We start from the raw sequence: 14,451 nt of genomic DNA, 5'->3' as shown, positions 1-14,451 counted from the left end.
CATCACTCGGAGTGCATAGAGGAACTGTGCACTCACGTGCATAGGATGCATGGTACACTGTGCAGCAGTGGCGCTAGTGGTGCAGAGATCTTTGAAAGGGATGCCAGCTGATCCCAGCTGATGTCCTCCTCCAGGCATCCAGAGTGCCCGGTAAGGGCTAAGGATGTCATAGAGGAGGATGAGGGTGCCACACCTCATGGGCGTCCTCATCACCCTTGGTCTCCTTGGCTCCTTTGACTCAGGCATTATCTATGCAGCAGGGCTAAGTGACTAAGGCTGCCTCTGCAATGCTGCAGGTGCAGCAGCCTCTGGAGATGGCCCCATGGGCATCTCCACGATGAGGACGACCGCCACATGCATCTCAGCTGCAAGCCAAGATGAGTGAGCAGGCTGCCTCTATCTCCTCTGAGGCCACATGGGGAGCACAGTGTAGGGGTCTGTTAGCATGAAGGACTAAGTAGGTCACTGGGGTGTGTTTTTACTGTCTCTGTTTACTGTTTTTCTCTTTGCACAAAACAAATGATGATACTTTGTAAGCCACACGTCTAGGACTCCTTTTATTGCTGCTGTGACAGGGAATGTAGTATGAAGTGATGAAAGAGATAATGGGATCCTCCAGGGTGAGGGAAAAGCCTCTGGGCAAATGTGCTTCCTTCATTGGCAGTAAGTGATTAGATATTCCTGGCTGCGTCTTCCATACATGTGTGAGCACAGATGTCGCAGAATCATTTCCACGCTATGCCCCTCAATCTGGCTTAAAGGGACTCGGGTGCAACACACTTAAATCAGATGATCCCTAATATTCATTGCATCTTGACAAGTCCTTCATGTCCCTAGCCGTGCCTTGTCACCTCTTTGTGCAGCCGGGGCACCTCTCTGTTCACTGTTATCCCCCTCAGCCTTCACTTCTTCCTCCTTTTTCAACTCCTGCTCCTGCTCTTCCCCCAGTGAGCTGTTTACTGCCAGGGTCTCACCTTCCTCAAGGTCCACACCTCTCTGGAGGGCCAATGCAGCAGATCACCGCAATAACCAAGATCCTTGCAGGAGGGTATTGGAGGGTGCCGCTTGACCGGTCCAGGCACCAGAATCGCATCTTCAGAAGCCTGATGGTTTGCTTAATGATTGTCCTAGTGATTAGGTGGAATTGGTTCTATCACCTCTGTGCCTCTGTCCGGGGCTCCGGTAGAGGGGTCAGTAGCCATCTCTTCAAGGGATATTCCTTGCCCCCTTGGATCCATCCACGGGCTTTGGGGGTTTGGAGTGAAGATCTGAGGCAACGTGGACTGCCACAGGATAAAGGCGTCATGGTAGCTGTCAGGAAAGCAAGCGCACGCATTGAGACGGCTCTTGTGGTCGCAAACCAGTTGAAACTTGAGGGAGTGGAAGCCCTTCCTGCTGATGAATCTGCTTGGGCGGTCACTGGGTGCCCCGGTGGCCATATGTGTGCAATCGATGATGCCCTGCACCTGGGCGAATCCCACGATGGTGCTGAAACCTACTGCCCATTGTACCTGTGAGGCTGTGTCTGTCATGAAATGAATGTACCACATCAATGGCCTGTGATTTGCAGTGATATGCTGCCATTTGTGAAGATGCCACCAAGGTCTACAGCTGATTCTTGGAAGGAGCCTGAAGCGAAGAAGGTCAAGGCCACAACGACTTTGATAGCTACTGGCAGGGCATGATGAACAATGTTGCAAGGTGCGAGGTCTTCAGCAACGAGGCCACAGATGTCACCATCTGCTTGGAGAGTCACAGTCTCATGCCGCACTGGGTGTTGGTCATCTGCAGGTAGCTCCATCTTCAGTGGTAGATCTTGGCCTCTGTTGCCTTCCTGCCCTTCTTTCCTCTCCCATGTCCTTCTGCTGCTTCTGGTTCCAGCAGAGAGTGTTGCCCCTCATTGCCACTGGGCCCAAAATCTGAGAATTCTGCCTCCACTACCAGCTGTAGTCTTCCTTGTGGATAAGTGGCTGTCCTATTTGATTGGCAGTCTTGCCCCCTGCTCTTCTGCCCTGCAATGCGGGGGTGGGGGGGTGATGACCCCGTTCTTGCCTACTCTCTCCGCCACCTGTGCAGTGCCATGGGCATTACGTTCCCACAGGCTGCCCCCCTCTGTGCTGCTGACCCTCTTTTGGGCCAGGGTAATTCCCTGGGGTGGCCATAACTGGCTCCCCAATCTGCACCCACCTCACTTCAGCTGGTCAGCTTCAGATAGCATGTGCAACCCCAAAAAAAATTTCAACCTTCCCCTTTTAACAAGCTTACAATGAGCTCTTTAACAACTTTAATTTGCCTTAATTGGGAGACAGATGGGATCACTGTCCCCTGCCCCGGTGAACATTGTCGGCGCAGGGAACAACATCTCAAAACCAACATGTCGGCCGGAACTCATATTTTTGGGTCCCATTTGCCTCCATTCCCGCCCCTGGCAGGGCCAGAAAATTCAGTCCACTAGATCTGGTTCAGATTGCAGTGGGTGTCTTACTGTTACACTTCCAGGTTATGTGAACATATCGTTAGATGTTGGGTAGTACTAGCACACTCCCAAATGTAGGACACTTGGACCATTTAGAGAAATAACCAGTATCATTATATCTTAGAGAATATCTATGGCGGACCCAAAATCTGTAAAACTTTTCCCAGATATGCTTTCAGACTTACTTAGATATCAGGGCAGCTGTAAACTGTGATAAAGGGCTCACTTACCAGATAGTTTGAGAATTGTAGCCAAAAGTATACATCTGAAGTAAAAATGGTTAAAAGATTCAAAATCAACTATTTAGCTTTCTGTTATGCATCTCTGGTAAGGAATCTAATGGAGTAATAGTGTCAGAACAATGGAGGATAGTTCTGATAACCTGACATAGCAGAAGTTTCAGTGTAGGGATAGCACAGAAAAGCAACAGGATCAGAAAAGGAGGTTAGGTGAGAGTCATAATGGGAACTATGGCAAGGTAAACAATTGCAAAGGAACATGTTTTTGTACAAGCTTAAAGCTCATTATTGTTGTGTAACAGTTGTAGCTAAACATTTCTAAGAACTGAATGCAAAAATAAATCTCTTTGATTGTTCTACAGAATATAAATGAGGTGAAGGTGGCTCCAAAGAAGTCTTTCCTGAAACGTGGAGAAGGTATTGCACGATTTGAGAAGAGCAAAGAAAATGTTCTCAAGGAACAAAGCAAGAGTCCAGTTTGCGAAACCACCAAACAATTTCCTAGAAAAGTTAGTTTCAGCAGTCAACACCAACTTTCCTTACCCATACTCAATGAGAATGAAAAACTTCAGATTAAAAAACAATCAACTTCGAAAAAGCAAATTAGTAGTTCAGTCCATGTAGCATATAAAGCAAAGAAGTCTTTCTGTACTGATAACTCCCTGGCAAACAACAAGATAAAGGATCACACACAAAAAGAAAAACTAGATGAAATCAAGAATAGTACGGACGAGGGTATCCAAAGTGACATAAATGTAGCAGAACTGGCAAGCAAGGTTGATTCACCCTGCAAATACTCTGATGATAGAAAAGGTGGATGCCAACAAGTAGAGCAGGAAAGTAAAGCAGGAGATGTAACTACTCAAGAGGAATCCCAAGGAAGAACTGCTGGAAGTAGAGGTTTGAGCTTACATATTCTAGAAAGCCAGCAATTGATTGGAGTCGATTCACAATTAAAGAATCAGTCGAGTAGCAGTTTTTCTCATGAAAGTATGGAAAGGCAGAACCAAAGCCAACAAATAGGACAGAATAAGGCATACCAGCTACAGGGATCTTCAATTGGGGAGTCATGTTTCAGTAACACTTCTCATCTGGAATGCCTAAGTACTAACAGAACAGAGGCTGTAAACCAGGGAACTGAAATGCTGCACCAGCAGGTAGAGAAAGACCAGAATGAAGATGCAGCCAACACCAGAGATTCCAGAAAATTCCTTAACAGAAATGGTCGAAACATAGGCTTTAAAAAAATAAATGACAGAATAGTTCAAGTTACTCCTGATGGTCTACCATGCCACAGTGCAAATTTTAGAAACCAGCAAGTCAAAGATCATGACATGCACAGTGCTGTAAGCATAGGATTAGCACCATTTGTGGGCAATGAGCACAGTACGGACACCGTTTTTAAAAATAACTGCACAAGTTGTGGTGAATCCAATACTAAAGTAAACAATACAGACAATGAGGATGGTGGCCCAAAATCTCAGTGTCACCAACAACCCATAAAAGAAATTCTGCAAGATTCTGGTCAAACTGACAAAAATTTGGACTTATCTGATGATGCAGACTATGCAAGTGATGCCCCAAGTGGAATAGAAGAAATGAATGTGACAGTTCAAACTTCTCAGCATTCTGTTCACTGTAGATCAATAGCTGGAGTGTCTCCATTGAAACATAATGCACTGAGCAGCACCAGTAGCAGTGAAAATGAACCCTTAGAGTTCAAATCAAATACTTTATCAAGGAGATTTCCTTTTCCATATAATAGGCCAATAAGGAATAAAAACAAAGTCATCAGAAGGAAGTCAAACTTTGTAAAGAAAAGTGCCAGTAGTTTTGTGAGCACTGAGACTTGTGATACTACAGCACCAGATGTGCTGCAACCAACTGCCCCTGATATTGCACTGCAGTTGTTACCAGCACTTAATTCAAAACCAAAGGTGTCAATAAACTCTGATCTTCCAGAGCAGGTGAACTCCAGCAGTGTAAATATCCAAGGTATGTATCTGTAAAATGAAAAGATTTGAATGGCAGTTATATACATTACACTGAATTATTTGAACCTTTATCTAAACACTAAAGAACTACAATTCATAACTTTGCTAATTTTAGTGAGTAAGAAGTGGTGGAATGTAGATAAAAAGTTCTAACCTTGGGGGAGAATTTCTGATGGATAGGAGGGGGTGTCCTGCTGTAACGTTGATGGAAAATAAGCAGGAACCCTGAACAATTGGTACAAATGGCCCTGTTTACACCATTTACCCACACCATGGTGCACCTGATGACACTCGAATAGCAAAGTTGCAGGTGAAAAAGTGGTCAGTGCCAGCAGCTACATATCCTGTCACACATTACAATGTACAAATGTGTGTGTGTGTTTAAAGTCATACTTCAGTAAACAGTGCACAAATTAGCTGCCACGTTTGAAGTGACTACACTTCAAAAATATTTCATTAGCTGTAAAGTGACTTGGGACATCCTGAATTTGAGTTAAAACAGATCTCTAATGTCATGGTGATGCCATTGTTTCCTAAAGTCATGTGATTATCAAAGGTCAAGGTACAGTGATCATCACAGAACAATGACAAGAGAATTTGCACTGACATTGTTCTCAAGGACCAAGACATGATTCAAACAATACTTGCCAAGTAAATGGTTTTATGTTTACCAAAGACAGAGAGAGATTGAAGGGGAAGGGGGATGAAAGAGGGAAGAGAGATGATAAAGGAGGAGTGCGAGAAGGAGCAGGAGATGGGAGAGAGGATTTGGAGAGGCAAGTAGAGGGGAAGAGAGAGGGAAGGAGCAGAAACGTAAGGGAAGAGATACCATGGAAGGGGGAGGACAGAAGAGAGAGGGAGGAGTAAGGTAGTAGGGAGGAGGAGAAAAGAAGAGGGAGGAGAGTAGGGGAGAGGTAAATGATAGAGAGGAGGTAGAAAAAGGGAGAGAGGGAGAAGAGGGGAGGAGGGAGGAAAAGAGAAGAGGGCGAGAGGAAGGAAAGAGTTGGAAGAATTGAGTGGGGAGAGGGGAGAAATGCTGAAAGGAAAAAGAAAGGGGGAGGCAAAGAAAACAGGAGAAAAAAGAGGACAGGGAAAGAGAGAGGAGGAGCGAGAGGGATGAGTTAGAAGAGAGGGATTGAGGTGGAAGAGAAAGAAGGGATTGGGGGGGGGTGGGGTGACCAAGAGACAGTCATAGAATCATAAGGCTCAGGAGGCCATTCAGCCCATTGTCTTTGTATCAGTTCTTTGAAAGAGCTTTCCAATTAGTGCCACTACCCTGTTCTTTACCCATAGCACTGCAAATTTTTCAATTATATATCCAATTCCTTACTGAAATTTACTATTGATAATGACAGAGAGAAAGAGGGAGGGGAATAGATAGGGGAATAGATTTGCCACTACTTTGCCTATTTCACCATCTTGTCATTATCATTTTGTAACTTAATTTACTCTTCAGAATTATTTACTCTGCCTCCTATTTTAGTAGCATTTGCAAATTTGGACACAATTCCCTTTAGCCCCATATCCAAATCATTGGCATACATGGTGAACAGAAGTGGTCCCAGAACAGACACCGGTGGGACATGCTACCCACTTGCAACCACTCTTTGGAAACAATCTTTAACTCCTACTTAATTTTTCTTTATCATCAGTTTTTAATCTAATTTCATACCCTTCCCCCAATTTTATACCCTTTAATCATCTCCAATGGTCCACTATGTAGTTTCTTGTGAAAGGCTTTCTGAAAGTCCATCTGTATCAAATCCATTACATTTCCATCATCTACCAGAGCTGTCACCTTCTCAAAGAACTCATCAGGTTTGTCAACCATGATCCATTCTGAAATCAATGTTTAATGCTTCTAATTATTTTCTCTTCATCCAAATATTTAGTAATTTCATCTTTGATTAATCGTCACAAAAGTATTCCTACACAGATGTTGAACCAGCTGGCCTGGAATTACCCAGATTAGATTTGTTTCCCATTTTGAAAATGGGTATTACATTGCCTACTCTCCAGTCCTCCAGCAATTGTCCATACTCAATAGAGCGCCAAACTATGAAATTCACTTATTTCCTCAAGATTTTTGAATGTAACTCATCAGATTCCAGTACTTTGCCCTCCTTTTGCTTAAATAACCTTGTTTTCCCCTCCAAAGTCCTAGAATGTAATATCACCTCCCAAATCCATACCTATCTTTCCTGCAATTCTATGTATAAATCCATCCAATCAAGTTTCTCCCCACCTCCGTCACAGCACTGAAATGGTCCTTATCAAACTCACAAGTGACATCCAATCTGACTCTGACCATGATGAAATATCCCTCCTGATCCTACTCAACCTTCAACATGGTTGACCACACTATCCTCCTCCAATGCCTCTGCTTCGGCTCCAGCTGGATGGGAATGTCCTCATCTGGTTTCATTCCAATATATCCAGCCATTACTTCTGGAGTCCCCCAAGGATCTATACTTGACTATTTCTTATCTACATGCTTCCCCTTGGCGACATCATCTGAAACCACAACATCAGATTCCACATTTATGCTGATGGCACCCAGCTTTGCTTCACCACCACCTCATTCAGCCCCTCCACAGCCTCTGATTTGTCATTCTGCTTGTCCAACATTCAGTAAAGGATAAGTGTAAATTTCAAAGATCAGAGCCATTGGGGGGAATTTTAACCTGCAAAGAGGGGTGGGTGTAAGTGCGTTCACGGGTTTAAAGAAGGAAAAAATGCCCGCAAATTAAGTATGCAGAAAGGGAATTGTCTGAAGATTTAACCCTGCATTCAGGATACAACTGCCAGCACATGGGTTTCCTTTGCTGTTTGAAACTTGCCAGGGTCAACAAGGCAAGAGCACAGCAGGAATTGACAGGGCTGTGAAATTAGCAGCTGCTTCTTTGTTTTAAGTTTTAGAGTGTGCTGTTCCGCTTTGGAAGTGATTTCCAAGACTTCGGAGGTCATTTCTGCTACCTTGGAATTTTTTGACTTTAATCTGCACTTCCCAGCTGCCAGCCTTCTCAGTAGTGCAGGAACAGCTTCTGCAGCTCTTCCTTGGACCTCGGATGAGGAGTCAATAGGAGCAGCACCAGCAACACTGACAGCATCAGGAGCAGCACCAGCAAAAGCAAGAGCAACACCAGCAGGAACATTCGCTGCCTTCTCCTCAGCCACCTGCCGCTCCATAGGGCAGAGGGGCTGAACACAGAGCTTCAGCTTGCAAGAGGCGATACCCCCCCAATACACAGTACACTAACAGAGGATCAGCTTTCTGGCCATGACTGAGTGCCTCAGACTTTCTCAACAGATCATTGCTGACTTCTGCTGCCTCCTGGAAGAAGACCTGCCCAGTGGACCTAGTGGGCATGCATTGCCAGTAGTGGTCAAGGTCACCACAGCCTTGAATCTCTTCATCTTTTGCTCCTTCTGGGGATCTGCTGGTAACATCTTCAGGATTTCACAAGCTGCTGCGCACAAGTGCAGTTCCCAAGTGACCAACCCCATATTTGCCAGGGCAGCCACTTAGGCCGACCTTGTGAGTGACGAGGCCAGTCAGAGAGGGCCCTTAGATTTGTTGCAACGGCTGGATTCCCACAAGGCCAGGGAGTCATAGATTGTACTCATGTGACCATCAACGTGCCCTCAGTTCAATCAGCAGAATTTGTCAATCGAAAGGAATTCCACTCCCTCAATGTTCAGCTGGTATGTAACCACCGAAAGATCATCATGTATGTGCAAGATAGGCAGGAGGCTGCCATGATGTCTTCATTCTGCGCCTGTCAAGTCTCCCACAGATCTTCCAAGCTCCAAGCCGACTAAGAGGTGGCTCCTTGGAGACTAGGGCTACCCTCTAAGCATATGGCTTTGACACCTGTGAGGAGTCCTAACACTGATGCAAAGGAAAGGTACAACATAAGCTAAATAGCATGAGTGGTCATTGAGCAAGTCCTTAGGCTGCTAAACATGCAATTCAGGTGCCTGGACAGATACATTTTTATTCGTTCATGGGATGTGGGCATTGCTGGCTAGGCCAGCATTTATTGCCCATCCCTAAATGCCCTTGAGAATGTGGTAGTGAGCTGCCTTCTTGAATCGCTGCAGTCCTTGGGGTGTAGGTACACCAAAGGTTCTGTTAACAAGACAGTTCCGGGATTTCGACCCAGCGACAGTGAAGGAACGGCGATATAGTTCCAAGTCAGGATGCTGTGTGGCTTGGAGAGGAACTTGCAGGTAATGATGTTCCCAGGCATCAGCTGCCCTTGTCCTTCTAGGTGGTAGAGGTCATGGGTTTGGAAGGTGCTGTCAAAGGAGCCTTGGTGAGTTGCTGTAGTGCATCTTGTAGATGATACACTCTGTTGTCATTGTGCGTCGGTGGTGAAGGGAGTGAAATTTGAATGGTGGATAGGGTACCAATCAAGTGGGCTGCTTTGATGGTGTTGAGCTTCTTGAGTGTTGTTGGAGCTGCTCCCATACAGGCAAGTGGAGAGTATTCCATCACACTCCTGACTTGTGCCTTGTAGATGGTGGACAGGCGTTGGGGAGTCAGGAGGTGAGTTACTCGTTGCAGAATACCCAGCCTCTGACCTGCTGTTGTAGCCACAGTATTTATGTGGCTGGTCCAGTTCAGTTTCTGATCAATGGTAACCCCCAAGATATTGACAGTGGGGGATTCAGCGTTGGTAATGCCATTGAACATTAAGAGACAATGGTTAGATTCTCTCTTGTTTGAGACAGTCATTGCCTGACACTTGTGTGGTGCAAATGTTACTTGCCATTTATTAGCCCAACCCTGGATGTTGTCCAGGTCTTGCTGCATCTGGACAAGGATTGCTTTAGTATCTGAGGAGTCGCAAATGGTACTGACCATTATGTAATAATCAGCGAACATCCCCCCCTTCTGACGTCATGATGAAGGGAAGGTCATTGAGGAGCAGCTGAAGATGGTTGGGCCGAGGACAGCAACCTGAGGAACTCCTGCAGTGATGTCCTGGGACTGAGATGATTGACCTCCAACAACCACAACTATCTCCCTTCGTGTGAGGTATGACTCCAACCAGCAGAGAGTTTTCCCCCCCGATTCTCATTGACTGCAGTTTTGCTAGGCCTCTTTGATGCCATACTCGGTCAAATGCTGCCTTGATGTCAAGGGCAATCACTCTCAACTCACCTCTTGAGTTCAGCTCTTTTGTCCACAATTGGACCAAAGCTGTAATGAGGTCAGGAGCTGAGTAGCCCTGGCGGAACCCAAACTGAGCATCAGTGAGCAGGTTATTGCTGAGTAAGTGCTGCTTGATAGTACTGCCGGCAACACCTTCCATCACTTCGCTGATGATCAAGACTGATAGGGCGGTAATTGGCCAGATTGGATTTGTCCTGCTTTTTGTGCACAGGACATACTTGGGCAATTTTCCACATTGCCAGATAGCTGCCAGTATTGTAGCTGTACTGGAACAGCTTGGCTAGGGGCACGGCATGTTCTGGAGCACAGGTCTTCAGTACTATTGCCAGAATGTTGTCAGGGCCCATAGCCTTTGCAGTATCCAGTGCCTTCAGCTGTTTCTTGATATCACATGGAGTGAATTGGATTGGCTGAAGACTGGCATCTGTGATGCTGGGGACCTCAGGAGGAGGCTGAGATGGATCATCCACTCAGCACTTCTGGCTGAAAATGGATGCAAATGCTTCAGCCTTGTCTTTTGCACAGATGCGCTGTGCTCCCTCATCCTTGAGGACGAGGATATTTGTGGAGCCTATTCCTCCTGTTAGTTGTTTAATTGTCCTCCACCATTCACAACTGGATGTGGCAGGACTGCAGAGCTTAGATCTGATCCGTTGGCTGTGAGATCGCTTAGCCCTGTCTATCGTATGCAGCTTCTGCTGTTTGGCTTACAAGTAGTCCCGTGTTGTAGCTTCACAGGCTGACACCTCATTTTTAGGTATGTCTGGTGCTGCTCCTGGCATGCCCTCCTGCACTCTTCATTGAACCAGAGCTTGATGGTAATGATAAAGTGAGGGATATGCCAGGCCATGAGGTTACAGATTGTTGTTGTATACATTCGGCTGCTGCTGATGGCCCCAGTGTCTCATGGATGCCCAATTTCGAGGTGCTAGATCTGTTCAAAATCTATCCCATTTAGCGTGGTGGAAGTGCCACACAACACGATGCGTATCCTCAGTGTGAAGACGGGACTTTGTCTCCACAAGGACTGTGCAGTGGTCACTTCTACCAGTACTGTCATGGACTGATGCATCTGCGACAGGTAACTTGGTGAGGACGGGGTCAGGTAGGTTTTTCCATCTAGTTGGTTCCTTCACCCCCTGCTGCAGACCTAATCCAGCAGCTATGTCCTTTAGGACTCGGCCAGCTTGGTCAGTAGTGGTACTACCGAACCACTTTTGGTGATGGACATTGAAGTTCCCCAGCAAGAGTACATTCTGTGCCCTTGCTACCCTCAGTGCTTCTTCCAGTTGGTGTTCAACATGGAGAAGCATTGAATCATCAGCCGAGGCGGTGGCGGGGGGGGGGTGGGCGTAGGTGGTAATCAGCAGGAGGTTTCCTTGCCCATGTTTGATCTGATGCCATGAGACTTCATGGGATCCAGAGTTAATGTGGAGGACTCCCAGGGCAACTCCCTCCCACCTGTATACTGCTGTCCCACCAGCTCTGGTGGGTCTGTCCTGCCAGTGGACAGGGACAGTGATGTTGGTGTCAGGGACATTGTAAACATAGAAAAATAGAAAATAGGAGCAGGAGTAAGCCATTCAGCCCTTCGAGCCTGCTCCGCCATTCATTATGACCATGGCTGATCATCCAACTCAGTAACCTGTTCCCACTTTCCCCCCATATCCTTTGATCCCTTTTGCCCCAAGAGCAATATCTAACTCCTTCTTGAAAACCTACAATGTTTTGGCCTCAATTGCTTTCTGTGGTAGCAAATTCCACAGGCTCGCCACTCTCTGGGTGAAGAAATTTCTCCTCATCTCAGTCCTGAAAGGTTTACCCCGTATCCTTAGACGATGACCCCTGGTTCTGGACTCCCCCACCATCAGGAACATCCTTCCTGCATCTACCCTGTCAAGTCCTGTTAGAATTTTATAGGTTTCTGTGAGAATCCCCCTCACTCTTCTGAACTCCAACGAATATAACTCTAACCGACTCGATCTCTCCTCATATGTCAGTCCCGCCATCCCGTGAATGAGTCTGGTAAACCTTCGCTGCACTCCCTCTATAGCAAGAGCATCCTTCCTCAGATAAGGAGACCAAAACTGCACACAATATTCCAGGTGTGGCCTCACCAAGGCCCTGTATAATTGCAGCAAGACATCCCTGCTCCTGTACTCGAATCCTCTGGCTATGAAGGCCCAACATACCATTTGCCTTTTTTACTGCCTGTTGCACCTGCATGCTTACCTTCAGCAACTGGTGTACGAGAACACCCAGGTCTCATTGCATATTCCCCTCTCTCAGTTTATAGCCGTTCAGATAATAATCTGCCTTCCTGTTTTTGCTACCTCACATTTATCCACATTATACTGCATTTGCCATGCATTTGCCCACTCACTCAACTTGTCCAAATCACCCTGAAGCCTCTCTGCATTCTCCTCACAACTCACCCTCCCACCCAGTTTTGTGTCATCTGCAAATTTGGAGATATTACATTTAGTTCCCTCATCTAAATCATTAATATATATTGTGAATAGCTGGGGTCCTAGCACCGATCCCTGCAGTACCCCACTAGTCACTGCCTGCCATTCGAAAAAAGACCCGTTTTTTCCTACTCTTTGTTTCCTGTCTGCCAACCAATTTTCTATCCATCGCAATACACTACCCCCAATTCCATGCGCTATAATTTTACACGCTAATGTCTCATGTGGGACTTTGTCAAAAGCCTTCTGAAAGTCCAAATAAACCACATCCACTGGCTCCCCCTCATCAACTCTACTAGTTACATCCTTGAAGAATTCTCGTTTATTTGTCAAGCATGATTTCCCTTTCGTAAATCCATGCTGACTCTGTCCACTTCTACCACTGTTCTCCAAGTGCTCTGCTATAAATTCTTTGATAATGGACTCTAGAATTTTCCCCACAACCGACATCAGGCTGACTGGTCTATAATTCCCTGTCTTCTCTCTACCTTCCTTTTAAAATAGTGGGGTTACATTAGCTACCCTCCAATCTGTAGGATCTGTTCCAGAGTCTATAGAATCTTGGAAGATGACTACCAATGCATCCTCTATTTCTAAGGCCACTTCCTTAAGTACTCTGGGATGTAGATTATCAGGCCCTGGGGATTTATCGGCCTTCAATCCCATCAATTTTCCCAACACCATTTCTCTACTAATACTGATTTCCTTCAGTTCCTCCCTCTCACTAAGCCCTGTGTTCCCCAACATTTCTGGTATGATATTTGTGTCCTCCTTTGTGAAGACAGAATCAAAGTATGCATTTAGTTGGTCAGCCATTTCTTTGTTCCCCATAATAAATTCCCCTGTTTCTGACTGTAAGGGACATACATTTGTCATCACCAATCTTTTTCTCTTCACATACCTATAGAAACTTTTACAGTCAGTTTTTATGTTCCCCGTAAGCTTGCTCTCGTACTCTATTTTCCCCTTCTTAATCAATCCCTTGGTCCTCCTTTGCTGAATTCTAAACTTCTCCCAAATCTCAGGTCTGTTGTTTTTCTGGAGAATTTGTATGCCTCTGCCTTGGATCTAATGCTATCTCGAATTTCCCTCGTAAGCCATGGTTTGGATACCTTTCCAGTTTTACTTTTGCGCCAGACAGGAATAAACAATTGTTGCAGTTCATATATGCGCTCTTTGAATGTTTGCCATTGCCTATCCACCGTCATCCCTTTAAGTAACGTTTCCCAATCCATCATAGCCAACTCGCACCTCATACCTTCATAGTTTCCTTTATTAAGATTCAGGAGCCTGGTCTCAGAATCAACTACGTGTAGTGGTGTACCGCAAGGATCTGTTTTGGGGCCACTGCTGTTTGTCATTTTTATAAATGACCTGGATGAGGGTGTGGAAGGGTGGGTTAGTAAATTTGCGGATGACACGAAGGTCAGTGGAGTTGTGGATAGTGCCGAAGGATGTTGTAGGTTACAGAGGGACATAGATAGGCTGCAGAGCTGGGCTGAGAGATGGCAAATGGAGTTTAATGCGGAAAAGTGTGAGGTGATTCACTTTGGAAGGAGTAACAGGATTGCAGAATACTGGGCTAATGGGAAGATTCTTGGTAGTGTAGATGAGCAGAGAGATCTTGGTGTCCAGGTACATAAATCCCTGAAAGTTGCCACCCAGGTTAATAGAGCTGTTAAGAAGGCATATGGTGTGTTAGCTTTTATTAGTAGGGGGATCGAGTTTCGGAGCCACGAGGTCATGCTGCAGCTGTACAGAACTCTGGTGCGGCCGCACCTGGAGTATTGCGTGCAGTTCTGGTCACCGCATTATAGGAAGGATGTGGAAGCTTTGGAAAAGGTGCAGAGGAGATTTACTAGGATGTTGCCTGGTATGGAGGGAAGGTCTTACGAGGAAAGGCTGAGGGACTTGAGGTTGTTTTCGTTAGAGAGAAGAGGTGACTTAATAGAGACATATAAGATAATCAGAGGGTTGGACAGGGTGGATAGTGAGAGCCTTTTTCCTCGGATGGTGATGGCAAATACGAGGGGACATAGCTTTAAGTTGAGGGGTGATAGATATAGGACAGATGTCAGAGGTAATTTCTTTA

General features: G+C 45.8%; 1 protein-coding gene across 2 annotated transcripts in view; it reads left to right on the top strand.

The window, feature by feature from the left end:
- si:ch211-140l13.3 (centromere protein J) overlaps positions 1–14,451 on the top strand; it is a 316,358-nt gene that overhangs the window by 172,974 nt on the left and 128,933 nt on the right. For both annotated transcript variants that reach the window (XM_068045779.1, XM_068045778.1), the window contains exon 6: positions 3,078–4,710. In XM_068045779.1, the coding sequence (XP_067901880.1) occupies positions 3,078–4,710 (1,633 nt within the window). The remainder of the gene's footprint in view (positions 1–3,077; positions 4,711–14,451) is intronic.

Source organism: Heterodontus francisci, chromosome 13 (assembly GCF_036365525.1).
Source record: "Heterodontus francisci isolate sHetFra1 chromosome 13, sHetFra1.hap1, whole genome shotgun sequence".
Classification (NCBI taxonomy): domain Eukaryota; kingdom Metazoa; phylum Chordata; class Chondrichthyes; order Heterodontiformes; family Heterodontidae; genus Heterodontus; species Heterodontus francisci.
The sequence above is the reverse complement of the archived record's forward strand: the minus strand, read 5'-3'. Positions and strand labels throughout refer to the sequence as shown.